Raw genomic sequence first — 21,062 nt, forward strand, 5'->3', positions numbered from 1 at the left:
AAGGAAACCAGAAGGCAAATTCTGTCATGCAATATAAACTTTAATTGAATTGGGACAAGGACTTCATAACAGCAGAACATGGCAATCCGGAGAGTACAGAATATATTTGCAGGGTTTGGTGAGGAAGGATGTGTCTTCTTTTGGGGCTGCAGTTTGTAAGAGGATCTTCTTTGTTGCATTTGCAGCATTTGAGAGTAGAGTTTGGTTTTCACTTTTTGTTTTTTTTTTGAATCCCAGACTATGTGAAACAGGGTAGCTCCCAAACTGGAAATTTGAGAAGATTTTCCACTATACCTCAAAAAGCCATGAAACGTCAGTCCATGAGAGAGGCCAGAATATACAGGATCTAATTTGCGGTGATGTTTAGTCTTCAATAAACCACTTGAATTTAAACTAAAGTCTTTCCTATATTTCTCAAGTAAACAGCCCCTCAACCACAGAGTTGGGATCTTGTTTCCAGGTACCTAATCCAACAGGAAGGGAAAGACAGGGTCTGGGCTTGTTTCTTAGGGTGGCTGAGCGTGCCCAGCTCCTGAGGACCCCCACTGCATCCCCGTGTGCTGCCCCTCTGAAAGCCATGTCCCTCTGCTCCCTCATGGACTGGGACTTTACTCTGGTCCCTGCTGGGGATGGCTGCTGTGGGGCTTAGCAGGGCCCACAGCTCCCACGACTGTAAGTCGTGTATCTGCGGGAATAGCAGGGGTAGGAGTACCTGCCACCCAGGGAGGCACCCGACCCAAAGGAGCTCTGGGCATCCCAGGAGCCCCCGTAGCCAAAGGAGCTGCCCAGCTCCACTGGGGCTGAGGTGCCCACGAAGCTCTCCTGTGGGCAGGAGCTGAGGATGGGGCCTGGGAAGGTGATGGTCACGGGTGGTGGGTAGACCACGGCACGGGAGTCCCCACAGGAGGTGACGCAGGGCTGGCTCCAGGCGTTGGCATATGGCGCGGGGCAGCTCACGTCGCAGGGCGAGTAGCTGCTGGAGTTGCAGACCTGCCTGTAGGAAGACATCCTTCTGGCTGGAAGCAAGCCTGGAACACACACGGGGGGAGAGCATGGGTCAGGGGCGACAGTGCAGGTGCGTTAGCAAAAGGGAGCCCTCATTTATTCACACCACACAACGTCCAGAAAGTTACCCTTCCATACCTAAGTGTAACGTGTGATTGCAATTCATACGCAGAAATAACAAAGATTAGATAACATTAGAAGTCCTCAAAGCTTCATTAAAGAAAGACGAGGATTAATCTAGCAATATTTATTTAAAACTGTTCCTGAACCTATTCTCTTCATTTGCAAAGCATTCCCAGGCATAGTTAAAATCATTAAGCTTTCTTTCACTGAAACACCAAGCCCCATGCTTTCCACATAAATCCCATCCCTCCAAAGCTTGCCAAGCTGGAAGTTGTCACAGGATCTTTTTTAATGAAAAGAACATCCTTCCAATAATAGACAAAGACATATTAAGTGCTCAGACATAAGTACATTAAAACTCTTATTTAAGTGGCTCTTAAACTCATAGAACAGTACATTAAAACTCTTATTTAAGTGGCTCTTAAACTCATAGAACAGAATTAATTGAAGTCAGACTTACTCAGTTCGCCACCGAGGAGAAGCCAAGAAGCAAGCCCGGAGGAGCAGGTTGAAGAGCCATGTGCTCCAAGGACTTTTATACGGTTCCTCAGAGCAGCTCCAGGGTCTGAGCCACGCTTTGGGCATGCGGTCCTTCCCAGTTACAAAACAAACTTTCCTGCATTTGTCACGTCAACGGGTGGAGGAATCTTTGCATATTGTTTGCTGTTAAGCAATTATTAGTCGAATGGTATCACAGCCACAGTGCAGCCTGAAGAAATCTTTCGTCTCAAAATAGGGATAGTATTCACCCTTAGTTCCTTTCTACTCATTGCAGATGTTAACTTCCTTCTTCCACTTGTCCGAGCTTCAAAGAACATAACTCAGAAGAACAGAGGACTGCTGATTTCACAAAATAGACTTTATTTTTTTAAACAATGTATTGATTTTGTCAGGCTTGGTGTGAAGGTTTTCAAACCTTTTAGTTGCAAAGGGAGATGAAACTTAGAGACCTTTATACCACCTTCGCAGGGTACCTTGCTGCTCCCTTTCTATCCCCACTCCCTTCTGCCTCAAGGGGTGGGAAAAAAAAAGAAATAAATCTATACCCCACAGCCCTCTGGTGCTTCCGGTCTAGTGATCAGCCTGCTGACAGCTGCAGAGAAGCAGCTCTGTGAGACAAAGGCCTTTTTTACAGCCTATTTTAAAGTTTTTTTACAGCCTGTTTTGAAGGGGTCGGGGTGGTGGAGAGAAGGGAAACGGGACTTAGGTGCTGCACGTGCCTTCTGATCCCACACCATTCCTGGGGAGTATAATTATATATTGCCCTAATTGAAAAAAATATTAAAAAGGGCAAGGAAACCCTTGCTTTGAAATGCTAGGAAGGGAGTAGCCTCACACATGAGTCACTCCAAAATGTGCTGCTTTGAGCAACTTTGTTCTAAAAAACGACATTTGGACCCTTTCAGACAGGTCTAGCTGCATACAGGAGTTTGCAATAAATAAATTTACAACTGGAAAATTGTATCCAGCTCCTCCCCCGATGTAACAGGCCACAGGTGAAAGTGAGCACTCAGATGTTGGGGTCCTCCTGCACCTAGGTGTAAATTTGATGATCCTAAAGGATTTATATGTCATAAGTATCACTTGTACCATTCAGTACTTGGAGAGCTGAATTAGATTATGGATGATGATTCCCTCTGGGCAGCAAAACTCATTTAAGGAACCATGTCCCTGCCCTACTCTGAGTTGTAATCTATGCTCCTCTGGATTTATGAAGCGGGATGGAAATTGTTTTCTTTGCTATTTATAATAAACAGAGATTTTACTCTGGTCTTGCTCCTGAACCTACTAGGGAAACTCCAACATGGAAAACAGAAAATAGCATCAAGTCCAGACCCAAGGCAAGGTAAAGATCTCCCAGTTAAGACCCAGTGGTCTGGGGCAGATTTCCAACGTAACCTTCGCCAAGGGTCTGGGGAGAGGTTTTTAGATGCCCTCATTGTCCTGCATGCATCGGGGCGAGGAGAAGCTGCCCTCTGTGCTCACTGCAGGAAGCTCTCACCAGCAGGGATGGTAATCCTTCCTTTCACCATGCCTAAAACTAGTTGGTTTCGTTTATTTATTCCTGACAGCAGTGACTGAGCTCTCTATTTTCATGGTATCTGGGCGCCAACCTCGTTTACATAAGCTAAGAGATGATAGAATGATAATTATAAATAATAACACTAACAAGTACAAGACATGCCCGAGATCTCCTCCCAGAGGCTCGCTTAATTGCCAAGAGACGTTTGGTAAATTATTTGCCCTCTGTCTTAGTCATCTCTTCTAGAAATCATCAGTAGTGATTCCCCATTTCACGTGGGTGTTACACAGGCTGGCACAGAGCAGTATTTTACCTGCTAGGAAAAAATGCATCATATAGCACAAAACTGCAAGAGGAAAAGGTTAACTTGGAGGCAGAAGAAATCAGATGAAAATTTGGCTGTGGTGTGCACCCAAAGCATGCAGTGATCCATGAGATGGGTTTAAATGAAATTAGTTTCCTGGGCAAAACCCCAAACCTGGGGATCTGTCAGACCTGGAAGGCAGGGTGTCCTCACACCGGACTCTTCAAGTCTTGTGACACATTCCCCTTGGTTCTGTGAAAAAGCCTTGGAATGAAATCCTTAAAAAGCCAGATGAGAATGTAAAATCTCGTTTTTTCACCGCTTTCTACACAACCACTCACTTGTACAACACCCAGCTGAATTGGCTAAATTTTATTGCTGATTTCTTGATGGGATTATTAAAAGGCTGAGGCTAACCAGCGCTCTCAGCCACACTTGGGGATTACTGGGAGAGCTGGGAGGAGCGCTCAGCACATCAAGTCCTCATTCTTTCATCTCCTGCTCTGTCACGCCAAGTCAGGGACCACCATTTGGAGAACTGCAGGAAACAAAAGAGGACATTGTCCACCTCCAAGACATAAGGGGAAGAAAAATTCCTGTCTGCACAACACAGAAGAAAAGCTCATTTATGGGAAATCAAGGCTGTACAATCAGTACCCTCAACAGAACCGACACAGACTTTCTGGCATGTCTCAGTCCAAGAAAATAATAGGACGAGGACATGGTGGCTAATACAAGTTGCTGAGATTTAATCACGCAATTCTGTTTCCAAATACAGTAAGCAATGCATGTTGATGTATGAAATTGTTAGGATTAGCGAAGGGTATTCCCTAAATCAAGGCTAAGCATCGTGACAATGCTTCTGCCTCAGTTCTAAGCCCAGTTACATCCGTGGAGAGCTGGATATTAATTTCTGTGTCTCATACGTAAAAGTTAAGACCTGTCATTAAACAGGGCACAATCTACAATCTACTACATTGTTTTGCAGGGCTCACTTCTGAGTGTTGCAAAAGTCTGTCCCATGATGACAACTTGTAGCTAACAGTTCAATGCTGAAGATGGATTTTGAGTTTAAAAAGAAGGATTTACGATTAGTGCTTCCAAAACTCAACTTCTCTTTCTCTCTAAATGAATTGCTAGCAAAAGCAAAAAAGTTAAGCTGAAATAGTAACAGAAGGATCAAACAGACTACTGTGGCTTTGGACAAAGGTCTGAGATCTCCATCTCTGACACAGTATTTATAACACTGTGAAAAATAAGCAAACACCAATATGTGGCCAACTCAGACAGAAATATTGGTTAAGTTGTAAGACAGCAAATTAATCTGAAAAATTAATTTGCAGATTCATAGATTCACATTTGACATGCAAGAAGTCTACAGGCTATGATGTAGATGTAAAACCATCTACGGTGGATTCAGTTAGGAGAAACAATTAAGCCCAACAATTACCTTGAGTGACACAAGCAAAAAAGTGTATTTGAGGGACAATGAGGACACATGAGGACAAGAGTGGTTCTCTTCCCCCAGGCAAACTGAGAAACTGTATAAAAGCACCTGTAGCCCAGAGTCTTCAAACTGCTTCTCTGGAAGACTCAGTTCTCTTCTGCTGCTCAACCAAGTAAGTCGTGTTCTTTGCGGGGCAGGGGAAGCTTTGAGCTAAAGGTCAGTTCAATTCTAAGAAATTCAGATGGGTATTGCAAGAACTACTTCGAGATGTGAAACAGAGTAATAGGAAATAGAGTAAAATGCATTTTGTCATTCTCACCTTTAATTTGAAACAGATTTGCTCACTGAATGTATTCCTTCACTGTCTCTGGTGTGAATAAATGAGGGCTCCCTTTTGCTAACGCACTTGCACCGTTGCCCCTGACCCGCGCTCTCCCCCCGTGTGTGTTCCAGGCTTGCTTCCAGCCAGAAGGATGTCTTCCTACAGGCAGGTCTGCAACTCCAGCAGCTACTCGCCCTGCGACGTGAGCTGCCCCGCGCCATATGCCAACGCCTGGAGCCAGCCCTGCGTCACCTCCTGTGGGGACTCCCGTGCCGTGGTCTACCCGCCACCCGTGACCATCACCTTCCCAGGCCCCATCCTCAGCTCCTGCCCACAGGAGAGCTTTGTGGGCACCTCAGCCCCAGTGGAGCTGGGCAGCTCCTTTGGCTACGGGGGCTCCTGGGATGCCCAGAGCTCCTTTGGGTCGGGTGCCTCCCTGGGTGGCAGGTACTCCTACCCCTGCTATTCCCGCAGCTGTGGGATATACCGCCCTGCTAAGCCCTGCAAGGATTCCCTGGATGGCAAAACCCAGAAGAAACAAAAGCAAACTGAAAATCTGTGAGTGATGGGAGGAGCACGGCTTTCAGAGGGGCAGTGGAGTCCTCACTAGGCAGGCACGCTCATACATCCTGGGAAACAAGCCCAGATACTGTATTTCACACTTGTATCAGATCTCTGCTCACAACATTCTGTCTCTGCGCTCAACCCCTTCATGCAAATTTAACTTAATTCCTCTGGATTGTTCCCTGTAGTATTGCTGTAGTCTGATCAATCCCATTTGTCAGTTCCAATAAAATCCTTTCTGCATTGCAATACCATGTTTTCTGCTTTTATTTGTATGGTTTCAAAATCTGCAACCTACTGATGCTAAAATAATCCCTGATGACTAGTCTTTTGCATTACTTAAGCTGTTCAAAAGAAATCCCAGACCTTGACGTAGATCCTAGATGTTTCACAGCCAGGGACTTGACACAAGTACTATGGTTTTGCTGTGTTTGGCAGCCTTGGAATCCAAAGGAAAAATCTGATGCAGGCACATTCACGGTGAACACTACCTCCACCCCTTATTTCCTGCATTCCGGTGGTGTAAATGCTACTGTCCCTGTGAGCATGGTGAGCCCCAATACCTTACAAACCAGTGAGGTACCTGTGGAGCTCTTCCTTAGCCTTCCTTGCAACAATTACATCCAAGCCACCGTACCATTCCTCCCAGCACATCCCAATAGGACATTGGAAAGAGAAAGAAATGAAGGTCAGGCACCACTACTGAAAAATTAAGGGTGAGGGGAGCCTGGAAGGTACGGGCATACTTCAGGATTCAGTGTACGGCAAAAGGATGTCTATTCACTCTTTGCCACAAGATCACAGAGGCATTTCCCCCTGAACTGAGAAATAAATGCATCCTGGGACAATAAGCCTGGTGAGGTTTACTAGCTTCTTCCTCTCCCAAAACAACAGTCAAAATCACTGATGGTCTGACTTGTGCAGCCTTGAAAACATTGTTTTCCACCTGCTGAAGTGCCTGAACTCCTGGTGTAGCTGGACTTAACTAACCACATTGTGGCCGTGCTTATGAACGAAGACAAAACCATAAGCTGCAGCCTTGTTTTGAGGGGTCAGAGACCCAGGGCAGCAATGCCAAGCACAGTGCACTGCACAGATCATGGATACAGGGCTACAATTCCAGCACCTTCTCCAACCTCTCCAACAGGTTTGTCAGACCTGCTCTGTTCCCTCTACATCCTAGCCCATGGGTGATGTTTGGTGATGTCCTAAAAGTCCTGGAGGCCCAAACACACCCAGGGCACCCTCCTGGGGTATCCGTGCCATGGCAATGGGTAGCCAAACACATGCAGGTGACATGCACATCTGCCTGCCTTTTGGACACCAGCCATGGAACAAATCCCACTGGGAAGTGCTGGGAGCACAGCCCCGCGGGGACCTCGCCCTGCACAAAGCCAGCTGCTGGGCGGGTGCAGGTGTGTCTTGCCGGCCGGGGACTATGCGGTTAGGAATGCAGCCCTCGCTTGAAAAGATGGCGTTTTCACAACACCCCTGTGGTCTGTGCGGTTGTAACAGGAAAGGCAATTGAGACATCAGGGCGAAGTGTTTGTCTTCACATCAGTTTCTGATTCAGAGGGAGAGCTGGGAAGGAAATTACAGGTGTGCCAATTCCTGCCAGCACTACAGTTAGAATTTGGGTGGGTTTGATTTTCTACAGCAGGTCCTGCCCTCCCAGGCCAGAAGAAAGGCAGAAAACCCATCTCCATCCTGAAGACATAAAATAAACATGGAAGGAAAAATAGTGGGTCATACAATTTTACAGAAGGGTCACAAAGGGCAAGGAGAAGCTACTGATGCAGCCAAACATTGCATGCACCAGACCTCCCTCAGGGGAGATGATCTGTCACCATTAAGTCCTCAAGGATCACTTAAGAGAGCAAGAAATTCTGTCAGGATGAAGCCAGAAGTAAGAAAAAAACAAATCAGACCATTCAGAATCCCAACAGCCTGCACCTGCATCATCTTCCTGCCTTGTGCTAATTCTGTTTATGTTTTCTTATTCATGGTTTATTTTTCTACCTCGCTTCTCCTTCAAATATTTTGATGAAATCAGCGAGAAAAAAAATAAACACACTGGGATTAAGAAAAATAAACAGAAAACATGGGGTATTTGTGCAAGGATATCCATTTTTCTTCACAAAACTACAGCTCAGTAGAGGGCAGGGACAGGACTGTGGCCACTGGCTCCCTGCTTAGATTTCCCCACCACCAGCCAACCATCTCAGCACCTTGAAGATGTAAAGAATATTTCCTGCTGTGTAATCCTTAGCTGTCTTTCCATGAAACCTCTGTAGAAATAGCGCTTAGATGCACATTTTGATACAGTTTTCCCTTGCTCATCTCTCAGCATCAGTTAAAGATCTGCAAGTGGAGCTGTTACAAGTCCATGGTGTGGGTCAAACAACTCATCTCTGCGATTTTCTTCGTTACCTAGACAAAGCCTGAATGGTTACAAACTGCTTACACCCACCTCACACCCCTGAATTGCCTCAGATGACCGGAGTATGGATTTTAAATTCAAGTTTAAACAAAAAGTCTGGTGATACACTCCAAAATGGCTGTACAGAAACCTTCCATCCCCACACACGTAGAAAATTCTGGGATGCTGTGAGTTGTCAGCCAACTGGGAAAGTCTTGCTGAGGATACTCACAACTTCATAGCAAAGCTGAATGTACAAAACAAAAGTTGCTTACAGCAAAATATTTTCAGATTAAGGAATTAGAAAACTATTTTAAAATTATGTGTAAAGATTAACCCATGTGAAAATCAGAGCAACAGGGGACCCTAAACAACCTTCTGCTGTCCTAGAAGTCCTTGACCAATAATTTACAAACAACTTTTCAGACTGTCTTAAGTCAAAAAGGCTTCCTCGGAGATAGATTCATGCCAAACTCTTACAAGAATCACGGTTTTAACAGAATATATAGTTAGCAAGTAAAGCTGCCCTTCTGTCTGCATTTCAATACTCGGGAAACCAGTGACTAAATTTAATCTTTGCCAGGTTACAGGGATCATATAGCAAGAGGAGTGTCCAGAAAAGATTTGACAATTGAACACTATTTTCCACTTTCTTAAACTCCTTGTTTTCCACTGTCTTAAACTCCACGAGGACCTGCTGCTTTACCAACTGATATCTGTTGCGTATTCAGCAAACTTTGATGATGCAAAAATTTTTCTGGCTTATCCTAATTACTGTGGTGTTCCCTGCTTCATCATGTTGTTGCACAACGCTACATCTCATGGTTCGTTTCCTTTAAAATCTTCAATGACCAGGTCCTTCCTGGTATCAGTCCACTCCCTTTGTTCATTTTGGGTGGGAATGAATCAAGCTCCTTTTTTGTGATTAACTTTTATATCCTCCTCCATCTTATATAAAGTTAGGCACCTGGATTCACCTGAGTCTGGGATGCCACCATAATATCCAATGGAATTTACTTCTGGAATTCATTACTTGCTGAGAGTCTGCGAGCTGAATCCTTTGCATCCCCCAGATAACTGACCACTGTCAATCTGACTGATCGTTGTGTCAATCAAGGGGTCGAGCCTTGATGGCCATCGGGTCGCTGCTGCCTAAAGTCTTGCCCTGAAGAATCCTGTTAGAGGGCAGTGATAATAAAAAAAAAAACCCAACAAACAGATGGAGTTTCCCCTCTCCGTGTGTCTCTCCTGTACGGTGTAGGGGTACAGGGAAAGTTGAGGGCTAAAGCATTTATTGGTTTCTCAGGATGGCTGAGATCCTTCTTAAAAACATCTTCTAGAATGATCATTGATTTTTCTCATTCAATTTGAACAAATTCTGATTCCCTCCTGAAAAGTGCTCTGTGCCACCGGCTCCTGTAAACAACGCTGCCTGTGGCTAAGAATACAGGTATTACCCAGTTTGGAAAATATTGAATCTTGGAGTGAAGACGTGCACTGGAGAGAGAGCTAGACACAAAGTTACTGAGCTGGACTGTTTTAAGAAAACATTGATGAAATTATTAAGGAGCATAATACAAACTGGGACCAGCTAAATTCAGTTGGGTCATGGGGAGACCTTGTAGCAGCCTTCCAGTACCTAAAGGGGGTAACAAGAAAGCTGGAGAGGGGCTTTTTGCAAGGGCATGGAGTGATGGGACAAGGGGCAATGGCTTTATACTGAAAAAGGGGAGATTTAGATGAGATATTGGGAAGAAATGCTTCCCCGTGAGGGCAGCGAGGTGCTGGCACAGGCTCTCAGAGCAGCTGTGGGTGCCCCAGCCCTGGAAACACCCCAGGCCGGGTTGGATGGGGCTGGGGGCAACCTGGGCTGGTGGGAGGTGGCCCTGCCCATGGCGGGGTGGTGGTGGTGGAACTGGATGGTCTTTAAGATCCTTGTTCTATGATTCTACGAATTGGAGCAGGTGAGGATCTGCCACCGAAGTTTGGAAAGAAGTTTATCCCAGAGTACACACAGAACTAACTGTAAAGAAAAATTGAGGGGAGGGGGAAATAAAAAAAAAAAAAAAGGAGAATAAACTGCAGCATTTATCAGTGTGAGCAAAGCCTCTCTTCAGACCATAAATCGCCTTTTGCTTTGGTTGTTGGGGTGACGAGATCTGTACAAGAAGTGCATACAAGTCCGGAGTGCGGTTTAAAGGCAGCAGCATTGCTATTATGCATTAACTAAATGCTCATTTTCTGCCTTACAGTGGATTGCAGAGATGTGCCAGCACATCTGACCCTGACTGAGCCACTCAAATGGGGACATGAAGCAGGCAAAATAAGTAGACCTGCACGCTGGAGTTTCAAGATTAATATTTACAGTCTGTCCCCCATCTCTCAGTAGAATTTAAAATATAAAAGATACAAAATATAATACAGTTGCCAGCCAGATGGTGTTAACGTAAATGAACTACCTCTCATTACTTCAGAAGGGTAAAGCCTGGGGATTGTTTCAGAGAGGCTGAAATCTGATGAACGTGAATGTGATCAAATAGTTTAGAGAGGGATGACGTAGTAAGGTGTAAAGGAAAGCTAGGAATTGCCTAATAACTGCAAACAGTGAGCAAAATGATTATATGCTGTGAGGCACGATGTGTAATCGCTTCTGTTTCGGATCTAATCAAACATCATGTGCAAAGGGTGTCTCAGATCCTCCAGACTACCTGAGCAGAGTATAAAAGCACACGCTGCTCACGTATCTCCCAACAGCTTCTCCTGACTTCTCCTCCGGGACTTGGGTAAGTTTTTAATTCTTTGTGCCTCTTTCATATGCTCTTTTAATGATAACTCTAGCTGAATCCTACAGAAGTGTCTGCTATGACAGTGTCAAGGCTAGCCTTGCTGCAAAAGCAACTGCATTGCTCCTCAGAGAGCTTGGAGCTGGCATTATCCAGCTTCCTGAGGGAATTCTGCTGTCCTTGCTAAGTGCTTCAAGGTTTTGCAACTTTTAGTTCCTAAAGCTGGTATAGAAATGAGCTCCAGCCTTATCTTGGCTTTACTAGAAGGTGAAGCTCAGTTTTGAAGCCCTGTGGAGCAGGTGGTCCTGTAAATCCTGTCCTGTAGGGTGACTGCTGCGCAAAGGGGGCTGGGTGAGATGGCCATGGGTCTCATGAAGTACAGAAATGTCAGTGCTCCTGTACAAAAGAACACAACTGAATCAAGCACTGCTTATGGATGTAGCCCTTTGGGATATGTGCTGACACCTTATGTATAGATATGTCAAAAAGCGTAGGTTGTTTGATGTACACAGGAAGGTTAGGAAGAGCTGAGAGTCTGGCAAGGACAGAAGATAGATGGAACTCAAGTAGTGTGACTAAAAGGTGGAAGAGAGAGCAAGGACCGATGAAGCCACATCATCTCTATTCAGGAAGCTACTCAAGCGGGTGGCTTCCTCATCAAACGTGCTCGAGTGCCTGAACATAAACCTCTGATCTACCATTGAATTGCTTTACATGTAGTCTTCTGCCTTTCAGATCCACTTCCACTACAGAACAATGTCCTACAGACAGCTCTGCAGCTACCAGTACTCCACGCCATGCGAGGTGGCCTGCCCACAGCCCATCGCCAACGCCTGGAATGAGCCCTGTGTCACATCATGTGGTGACTCCCGCGCTGTGGTCTACCCACCCCCTGTTGTCATCACTTTTCCTGGGCCAATTCTCAGCTCCTGCCCTCAGGAAAGTGTGGTGGGATCCTCAGCACCAGCTGCCATTGGCACTTCCCTTGGCTATGGGGGGTCTTATGGCTACAGAGGCTCTTTTGTTTATGGGGCATCACAGGAAAGCAAGTTCTCATACCCTTATTATTCTCAGAGGTTCAGTGGTTATCGCTCCAGAAGGTGTGAGCCCTGCCAAACCCAGCAGGAATACACTTGCACCAAGACCAGTCAGGATTCTGAATGCAAGATCCAAACTCAGGAGTGAGATGGGTTTTTAAGATGCTGATATAAAAAAACAACAACAACCAGATTCTTGCTCACACTTAACCATGGATTTGTGCTTGTACCTACTTAAGTAATTTTCCTTTCTTAGCTATAACTGTGTTCTTCTATTCTTCTCATGGTCCAAATTTTCAGATGCATTAATACTCCTTCTATGTTTAACCTGATAACTTTATACTAGAAGCATAGTGGGAAAGTTTGTATACTGTGATTTCTCCCACTTGATAATTGCCTGATGCCAATCAAGAATTACGTTGATGGATGAGAACTGGACTGCACTGTCAAACTTACAGCTACAAAAGAAGAAAAGAACACTGTGAAGCAAAGCTTCATGCAACAAGAAACCTCATTTGTAAAAGCCTCAAAATCCTCATTTTCTGTATGATCGTGTTTTACTTCTGTAAACTTTCCTCGTCTATCACCCATTAAAAAACATAAGCATGCTGCATCATAGTTTTAGTATTCTGGTTTTGCTTTCTGCTTGTTATGAAATAACACAACTGAGAGAATCTCTTGTGTGGAATGTTGGTGCTTCCATCCTAGTTAAGCTCTGTAGTGAGAGGGGGGGTGAAGACCTCACCTGATCACCCCACCCCATTAGCTCTCTGCTCAGCAATGAGCTTTCCCATGTTGCATGCCTGCTTTAGACCTCATACTGCACCAGTTTGCATTGCTAGGAAATGACTGGAAACAAAAAAACGATACAAAGATCAGAAGGGAGGCTTACCATTATTTTTGTGCCCAGACACACACGTGCAGGAAGCGTAACAAGAGCATAGGACACTCACTGGGAAGTCGCAGCCAGTCAAGCCCACTGGCCGCAGCACATGGGACAAGTAACATTTAGCTGTCTATAGGGAAACATAGCTGGCTACATCTTCACCGCAAATTCAGTCTTCTCCCTTTCCTTATTCATAAAACACCATTCAATAGTCCCAACCTGAAATTCCAGTGAGATGCTGAGAAAAAAACGTAGGTGCCATGCAATACTTTATTGAATAGGGTTAATGTAAGTCAGCAACAGCTGAGGGGCTACCTGGATAATTGCTCTATTTACCTCAAAGCCACTTTTATTGCTTCCAGCTGTTCCCTGAGTGTGGCTGTATCACTGCTCCCTGTTTATCAGGGGCTACCTACTTTATTTTATTGCAGTCTTCTTTTGGTCATCTAAGTTGCTTTTTGAAACATCCCTCTGCTGACCTTCTCTGGGATCCCATTTCTGCCCCTCTGTTTCTTTGATTCTGCCAGTAGGCTCCCTTAATTTGCACAGTAATAAGAAGTGAAGGTAGCAAAAGATCCCTAATCTTGGGCATTTGTGCTCCCAGCTGAGGCAATTTGATGATCTCAGAAAGCTAGATATGAAAGTACAGAGTAGGGAAGCAAATTAAAATTTCCTATATCTGAGACTGGGGTTGCATCAGTTCTTCTTTGCATCACTGGAGACAGCCAGTTTTCTGTCTCTAAACATTTCTGGGAAGTTCCCTGTGCTGCTATGCACTGTCCAATATTCTCTCTTTACTTCTTTATGTTATATAAAATTACAGTATAATCTAATATTCCCCTTTTAATTTTCTTATGGTGTACAGAATTACAATAGTTCTGATAAAAACCATTGGAAAAGTAGGGGAAGTAGGGATGAGCTATTGAAATGCTTCTGGAGTGGCTATTTAGCACTTCACACTGGCCTTGAAAATTTTATCTAAGGGTTGGGGAGTTCTCTCACACCTGGTTCCTTGTACAGATTAAATCTGGCACACAGGCAAGCTCTGCGTGTTGAAAGCAGAGTTCCCTGACGAATGAATCCATAGGCATTATATAAACACTGTCTGTGAGAGCATAACACTCCCCTACAGATCTCTAAGATAAGGGGGTGGTTTAGTTCAATCGGTTTGCAGAGGCTGTGTTACCCCAACACTGAGAAGGAAGCAAACAGATGAATCTTATATAGATGCAATCATAAGATTTTATTTGGACCAGAAAGTACACATCTTAAGCAAAGTAAAGCAAAAATACAAGATGGACTTCAGTGTTTTGAAACAGGGCCAGCATAACAGTGTGCATCAAACTCATTTTTGACATTTCGCTCATCTGTCTTGGTTCAAGTTTCCAGTGGACTGGAAAAATTGCAGTGCAAGGTGACATCGAAGGATCTTTCCTATTAGACATACAGACATCAAAGAAGAATTACCAAAGAAAAAAAAGCACGGTCCCAAAGAACTAAAAACATACATGGACCAGTTTCCAGTGATACTAGTGCTTTTGTGCTGTAACAGTGAGAAACAGATTTTGCATAATCAGTAATTCGGTTTCTAAGAATGGAAAAGAGACATTTTGAGAAAACTGACATTAAAAGCAAATAGAGCATAAGAAGGAAAAGCAGAAGAGCAGCGCCCATGGGTGTTGATCAGCACCCATAGGTCCCCACTGCTTCAGAGAGCTCCTCAGCTCAGCTGCACATCCAGGTCTTGCTGTCAGTTCCCCCGCTGTTTCTCCTGCCATCCACACCTTCTGCCGCACTTAGCATGGCCCACAGCCCCCGTAGCGCTGCCTCCAGAGCTGGCTGGTGGAGGAGGAGGAGAAGGAGCTCCCATAGATAAGAGAGCCCTGCAGACCCCTGGGGCGGCCCAGCTCCACTGGGGCTGAGGTGCCCACGAAGCTCTCCTGCGGGCAGGAGCTGAGGATGGGGCCTGGGAAGGTGATGACCACGGGCGGCGGGTAGACCACGGCACGGGAGTCCCCGCAGGAGGTGACGCAGGGCTGGCTGCAGGCGCTGGCGAGGGGCTGTGGGCAGGCTATCTCGCAGGGTGGGGAGCAGCGGGAGCTGAGCTGCTGGCTGCAGGAGGACATCCTTCAGGCACGGAGGGGAACCTGCAATGCACCGGGCAGCCTGCGTCAACCCACTGCTCATGAGCCGCTGTGCAGAGACCACCCTGCTCTGCCTCGCCAGCAGCAGGGAGGGCTCAGCACATGCTGGATGCAGGTGCTCTGCCAAGGCTCGGCTGCTTTTCCTCTCTCTTCCCCTTCCCTGCCCTCCTCCCTCCCTCCCAGGCTCTCCACAGGCTAAGCACTGCCAAAGGCAGCTGGGACGCTCTGCCCAGGCTCACCAGCCTGTTCACCCTGATCTCACGGGTAAAAGCTCCTGGACTGAGCCCCGCCGTGGCTGAGCCCCGCTGACCGCTGCCATGCAGCTCGGACAGCCAGGCAGCTGCCAGTTCAGAGTAGCCAGGAGAAAGGTCTGCATGCAACGCTATGTACTGACACCATTGCGGTTCAGACTGCGCGTGCAGGTCCCTTTGCGGTTCAGACTGTGCGTGCAGGTCGTTAAAAATAACACACCGCCTTGTACCTAAGACCAAAAGGGATAACAAAGGGGTCAGACTTACTCGGATCAATGAAGAGGAGAAGCAAGGACCTGGGATGTGAATACTTCTGAGCCAGAGGCCCTTATATACCATCTCCTGGATTGCCTGGGGGTGTTGAGACACACTTTGTGTTTCAGGTTTATTTTGTAACAAAACACGACTGCACATCACTCCCCAGCCTCCTGTGATTATTTTATTCATCTTTGGATGATTATCAGTTTCTTCCAACACCCTCTTCTTGCTTCCTTAAACTTTTGGAAGCAGTTTCGCTTCCTGCAGCATTTTGCTGATTTTACCCATGTGACAAAAATGTTGGAAAACTGCCTTATTTATGCAATTGCTCCACATAGCAAGGATTTTTCGAGCACTCCTCCATGTCACAAGTGGTGCAATGCACTGTGTGCTGAATTTCTTTACTAAATCCCTGCTGATGTTGAGCTGAAGCACTGTAGGGCTTTATACTTGGAATAAGGGTGGGAGATTTACTCTGTCTGCCCTGTTGCCTGTCCCAGCTGCGTGCTGCAGGTCTGATACAGCACAGTAAAGCATAGAGGCGATTTGTTTTGTGAACTCTTGCAGATCTTCTGTATTTTTATTTTGACTCTGAACAGAAAACAACGACTACACATTCTCTCCCGTGTTCCCTGAAGCCTTCACACCACGGCCCTGATTTATACCAGCTAGCACATTCATCCGGTTGCAGAGATTTTATGACCCTCTGTCTGCTGTGAGCAAAATCCTTCAATTACTATTAAAATAATCAGGTGGGTTTTTTACTCGGATGTGAATAGAATCAAGCAAGAAAATCCTTTAAAGCCACACAGGGGAGCGGGATGTTTTATCCTGTGTTATGGGACATCTGAGGCTGGGGTCCAGCCCCGTGTGTTTCCTTTTATCCCCAAGCAGGGACCCTTGGGGCTGTGGTTGAGAGCAGAGGGAGCTGAACACAAACCCCCTAACTCATACAGGAGAGGGCTGCAACGCCGCGCCTCGCTTGGGTGTTTGCAGTGTCCTCAGTGATTCAGCATCTCAACACTGACCTGCACAAGGACAGGGAAGGGATTGTCTTGCATATTCCTTGATATTCCCAGAGAAAATTTAATAATGGGCCCCAAGAAGGTAACAATTTATCTGGAGTTAAAACACTGTAATGAACACAGAGTACGAAAACAACTTCAGAAACTTCCCAATCTGCAAGAAAAATAAAGTAAATCAACATACTGCACCACCTGGGGAGGTCACCTGCGTGATTTCTAAGAAGGAAGAACCTGGGAGACACTGAGGAAAAGCTGGGCTGGGTAACACTTGCTCACTGTTATGAGGAAACTGTTTGCATGAATGAGGAGTTGAGGAGTGATGCGTAATCTGTGTGTTTGGGAGCTAATTAAGATCTTGTTCATGAGGTGTCATAGACCAGCAGGCAGCCCAAGAAAGGGTATAAAAAGGGCTCGCAGAGCCGACAGCCTCAGAGAGCTGCTATTTACTTCTCCTCTTTTGGTGTCTTGAGTAAGTTTGACTTAAACTCTGACTTAAAGCATCGTGCTTGAGTAGGTTTAACTGATTCTTTAGAAATACTCTGCTTGTCTTGCTTATGCCTCTTTTTCCTTGAAAATGCACACCTTTTGCAGGCTTTGGTACGTGAGGTGGGTTTTGATGCAAAACCTGGTGATGGGTGGTCTCCAGCTTGATTGCTCCAGGTCACTTTGGGGATGGCCAGCTTGGGCAATGCTTAGCAGGAGAGCCTGGGAAAGTGCAGAGGAGCTGCCTGGGAGGGAGGCAGGAGGGCAGGGAAGGGGAAGAGAGAGGAAAAGCAGCCGAGCCTTGGCAGAGCACCTGCATCCAGCATGTGCTGAGCCCTCCCTGCTGCTGGCGAGGCAGAGCAGGGTGGTCTCTGCACAGCGGCTCATGAGCAGTGGGTTGACGCAGGCTGCCCGGTGCATTGCAGGTTCCCCTCCGTGCCTGAAGGATGTCCTCCTGCAGCCAGCAGCTCAGCTCCCGCTGCTCCCTACCCTGCGAGATAGCCTGCCCACAGCCCCTCGCCAGCGCCTGCAGCCAGCCCTGCGTCACCTCCTGCGGGGACTCCCGTGCCGTGGTCTACCCGCCGCCCGTGGTCATCACCTTCCCAGGCCCCATCCTCAGCTCCTGCCCACAGGAGAGCTTCGTGGGCACCTCAGCCCCAGTGGAGCTGGGCCGCCCCAGGGGTCTGCAGGGCTCTCTTATCTATGGGAGCTCCTTCTCCTCCTCCTCCACCAGCCAGCTCTGGAGGCAGCGCTACGGGGGCTGTGGGCCATGCTAAGTGCGGCAGAAGGTGTGGATGGCAGGAGAAACAGCGGGGGAACTGACGGCAAGACCTGGATGTGCAGCTGAGCTGAGGAGCTCTCCATAGCCTTGGGCACCCATTACTCCTGGCTAATGCGTTGGGACCTATGGGTGCTGCTCAGCACCCATGGGAACCGCTCTTCTGCTTGTCTTTTTACGTTCTATTTGCTTTAATATTGTTGCTGTAAACCCGCACTGGTTTCTCAAAATGTGTGTGTTCCATTCTGACAGTACGGGTGAGAAATTTGGTCATTTTGTGCTTTAGCCTCTCTGTGAAGACATGTACTGGTTTTCTGGTTTTATGTTCAGCCAAGAAGATGTAACAAAACTTCTACCAGGGTAGTTGCTTTGCTCTCCCACGGGGTTAAGCTTTTGTGCTCAACAAAACCTTCCTGCATTCTCCAAAGCAGATCGTGGTTGACAAAGTTAGTTTTGCCATGGGGTAGAAAGAGCACCTTTTGTGAAACATTCATTCCTTGTTGGAGAATTTCTTGTAATCAGGTCTGAGAAACTGGAAACATGCCTTCAATATTTTTTTTTGATTGTTAGTAAATGCCATTTCTTGTTCCTAATAAAAATCATGCTGCATTCTACTATTAGCATTCTCTTTTTGTTTTAATCCAGTGTCTCTTCACACCTCTCTCCCTTACATCCCTTTATTAGCTGATGATTATAGATGCACTTATGTGCATAGGGCCAGGATATGTCCCATGCAATGCATAATTCCTTCTTCCCAGCATCTGGAACCAGAATCAGCATCTTACATGGTAAATGCCATCATAAAAAAGCCTTTGCATCAGGAGGTACGTGCACTTCAGGACTCGGTCAAAGAATACATGTGCAGAGTGTTGTTATTAAGGTTAGAATATGCCAATATTTAGTGTAGATAGATTTTTATATTCAGGTAAATATGTGCATTTTACTTTTGCCCTCACTTTATATCCTTGTCATCACTGTGCTCAAGGAGCTGGCTGAACTTTGCGTGCTGTGTTTTGAAGAAAACACCAAAATCATGGACACACGAGACATATGGGAATATTGCCTAGAAGTACTTTAATAGCAGACTGCATTAAGGTGGCATCCTGTGCCTGGTGGGCCTTTTAGGGTTGCATTCTACTTCGACAGAAGAGGCTGTTTTTACACAGTCATATAATCAGAATTATACAAGCAGCTCTGATATTTAAGGAAGATTTTTTTTAAAATCAAAGCCTCTAAGAAAGGAACTGCTGGAAACCGGAGAACCTCTTTGCTCCCAAGGAAGCAGGGGACAGTTTGGTGTCATCTCAGAAAAAAATCAGCCCCCTCCAAAAAAAGATGCTTGAATCTTGACAGCAATGTTATCTCAGGAGGTCCCAGATGGGCGCCAGTAATTCTAATCTGAAAATGACACCACAGTTTCAAGGCAAGTTGAGGATATGCCAACACTTCAGCTCAGAGACATGAATTCACCTCGTCTAGAGGTGTCCGAGATAACTGATTTACTCAGCTTGAGTCACACTCTCAGCTAAGCCACAAGAGCGCAGTGCTGAGTCTTGCATTATCCCTATGAATATTTATTTCATGGTCCCAGTTAGGTTTTATGGCCATTGCAGCAACAGAGTTTAATGTGTCCACATCAGCAGCAGCCACGCTTTTTGGCTTGAACTAGTCAAACCAGGACATAAACATTACTTTTCAAGTACCTAGAAATACTGGTCTTCAAACAGAAAGTGCTGCTCGACGCCTCCTTGTTGGCAGTTACTCCTTTTTCATGGCATTCTCCCTCTCCCCGACGTCTCATCCACTCCTGTGTTGTCGTTTGACTCCTCCTAGGGTGTAGCAGACATGCCAGTGCAACCTGCGTGTGCTGTGTTACCAGACAAGACAAATTCCACCCACACTGTATGAGATGCACTCTTGGATGGATGACTCCAAAGCCGTCCGCCATGGACTTGGAAGAACTGCACAGAAACATCTGGGCATCCTGAGCAGAGCCTGGATTTCAATTACAAACTGAAACAAAGGATGTCCCTTTGCTATTCTTGTGATGTTCATCCAAGCTAGCCAGGAAGAGTTTTTAGGCATGCTTGTAAAGAAATAATCCAAAATCGATTTATAGAAGGTTTTGCAGATACATTTCAAAGTCTTTTTTGTTGGTGTTACAATAAAATTATGTACTTGATATAGGTAAAATATTCTGTGCTAGTTTAGTAAATGGGTGTGATGATTGTTCTTGTACAATGGATCCATATGTGCCACAGCGTGTGATTTATCATACAAGGAATCCATGCAAAGGTAGTCCACATTGCACACTAACTTTTATTTTCATAGAGCTATGTGTCTCTGAGTATTTCACTACACCGTATTTGCACTGGCAAAGATGGCTGTGAATGGTTTAAGTCGGTAAAGCACACAAAGCTTCCATTATATGGGAAAAAACCATTAAGATGTAACGCAGGTGCCACTTCGTGGGTCCGCAAAGTTACAAAAGCCAACACGTGGCTGTAACCCTGAGTGAACATCATTGGCCAAAAGAAGCAGTTTGGGGCGTCAGCAGAACCGACGCTAGTATGTAGCTCCATTTGCCCTTTCAGGAGGGCAGGATGGTTTGAAGAGGGATGCATCTCCAAGAATTATGTGATTCATTGGTAAGTATCTGTAGGTATCTGTCATCACTGTCATCCCTTCCATACAAAGTGAAACCAGGTGTGGTTTGGGCAGGAGGAGCAGACCGTATGGGTTGTTTCCCCACAACACCTTCTTCCCTTTGTTTCTATTCCTGTTTTGAGTTTATGTGAATCCTCTACCGTAGACTATCAGTGGCTTTAAAGGGAGGCATTGCTAGGAAACAACACTGAGGGAAATCCCAACGTGGCCCCAGAAAAAAAGGCTTCCTCTACCTTCTCGATGGGTCACCTGTACGGCATTACACTGCAGTACTGGCAACAGTTACCAAACGCTAGATGACCAAACTTAAACAAATTTAAGATTTTAGAACAGAAGTCTCAAGGTTGCTCAAAACCAGGCATTCGACTTTAAATTCTATAGAAAGGGCTGGATTTTAGAGGGGAGGGACTCATCTTCTAGAGGTTAAAAAAGGGTTTGTAAGTTGTGTCAACCTGGGTACGTGGAATGGATAAACATCATTGGAAATAGTTTTATCATTAAATAGCTGAAGAACTGAGGACAGGGTGTTGGATCTGAGGGAGA

The 21,062-nt window shown here is 45.8% G+C and overlaps 2 protein-coding genes across 2 annotated transcripts; both read right to left on the minus strand.

The window, feature by feature from the left end:
- Positions 1–645: 645 nt before the first annotated feature.
- LOC130141581 (scale keratin-like) lies at positions 646–1,008 on the minus strand. Its single transcript, XM_056322606.1, has one exon. The coding sequence runs from the start codon at positions 1,006–1,008 to the stop codon at positions 646–648; it is 363 nt and encodes a 120-aa protein (XP_056178581.1).
- A 13,701-nt stretch (positions 1,009–14,709) lies between these two features.
- On the minus strand, positions 14,710–15,039 carry LOC130141582 (feather keratin 4-like). Its single transcript, XM_056322607.1, has one exon. It carries the CDS (start codon positions 15,037–15,039, stop codon positions 14,710–14,712), a length of 330 nt encoding a protein of 109 aa, XP_056178582.1.
- Between the last annotated feature and the right edge of the window lie 6,023 nt (positions 15,040–21,062).

Source organism: Falco biarmicus, chromosome 19 (genome assembly GCF_023638135.1).
Source record: "Falco biarmicus isolate bFalBia1 chromosome 19, bFalBia1.pri, whole genome shotgun sequence".
Lineage (NCBI taxonomy): Eukaryota > Metazoa > Chordata > Aves > Falconiformes > Falconidae > Falco > Falco biarmicus.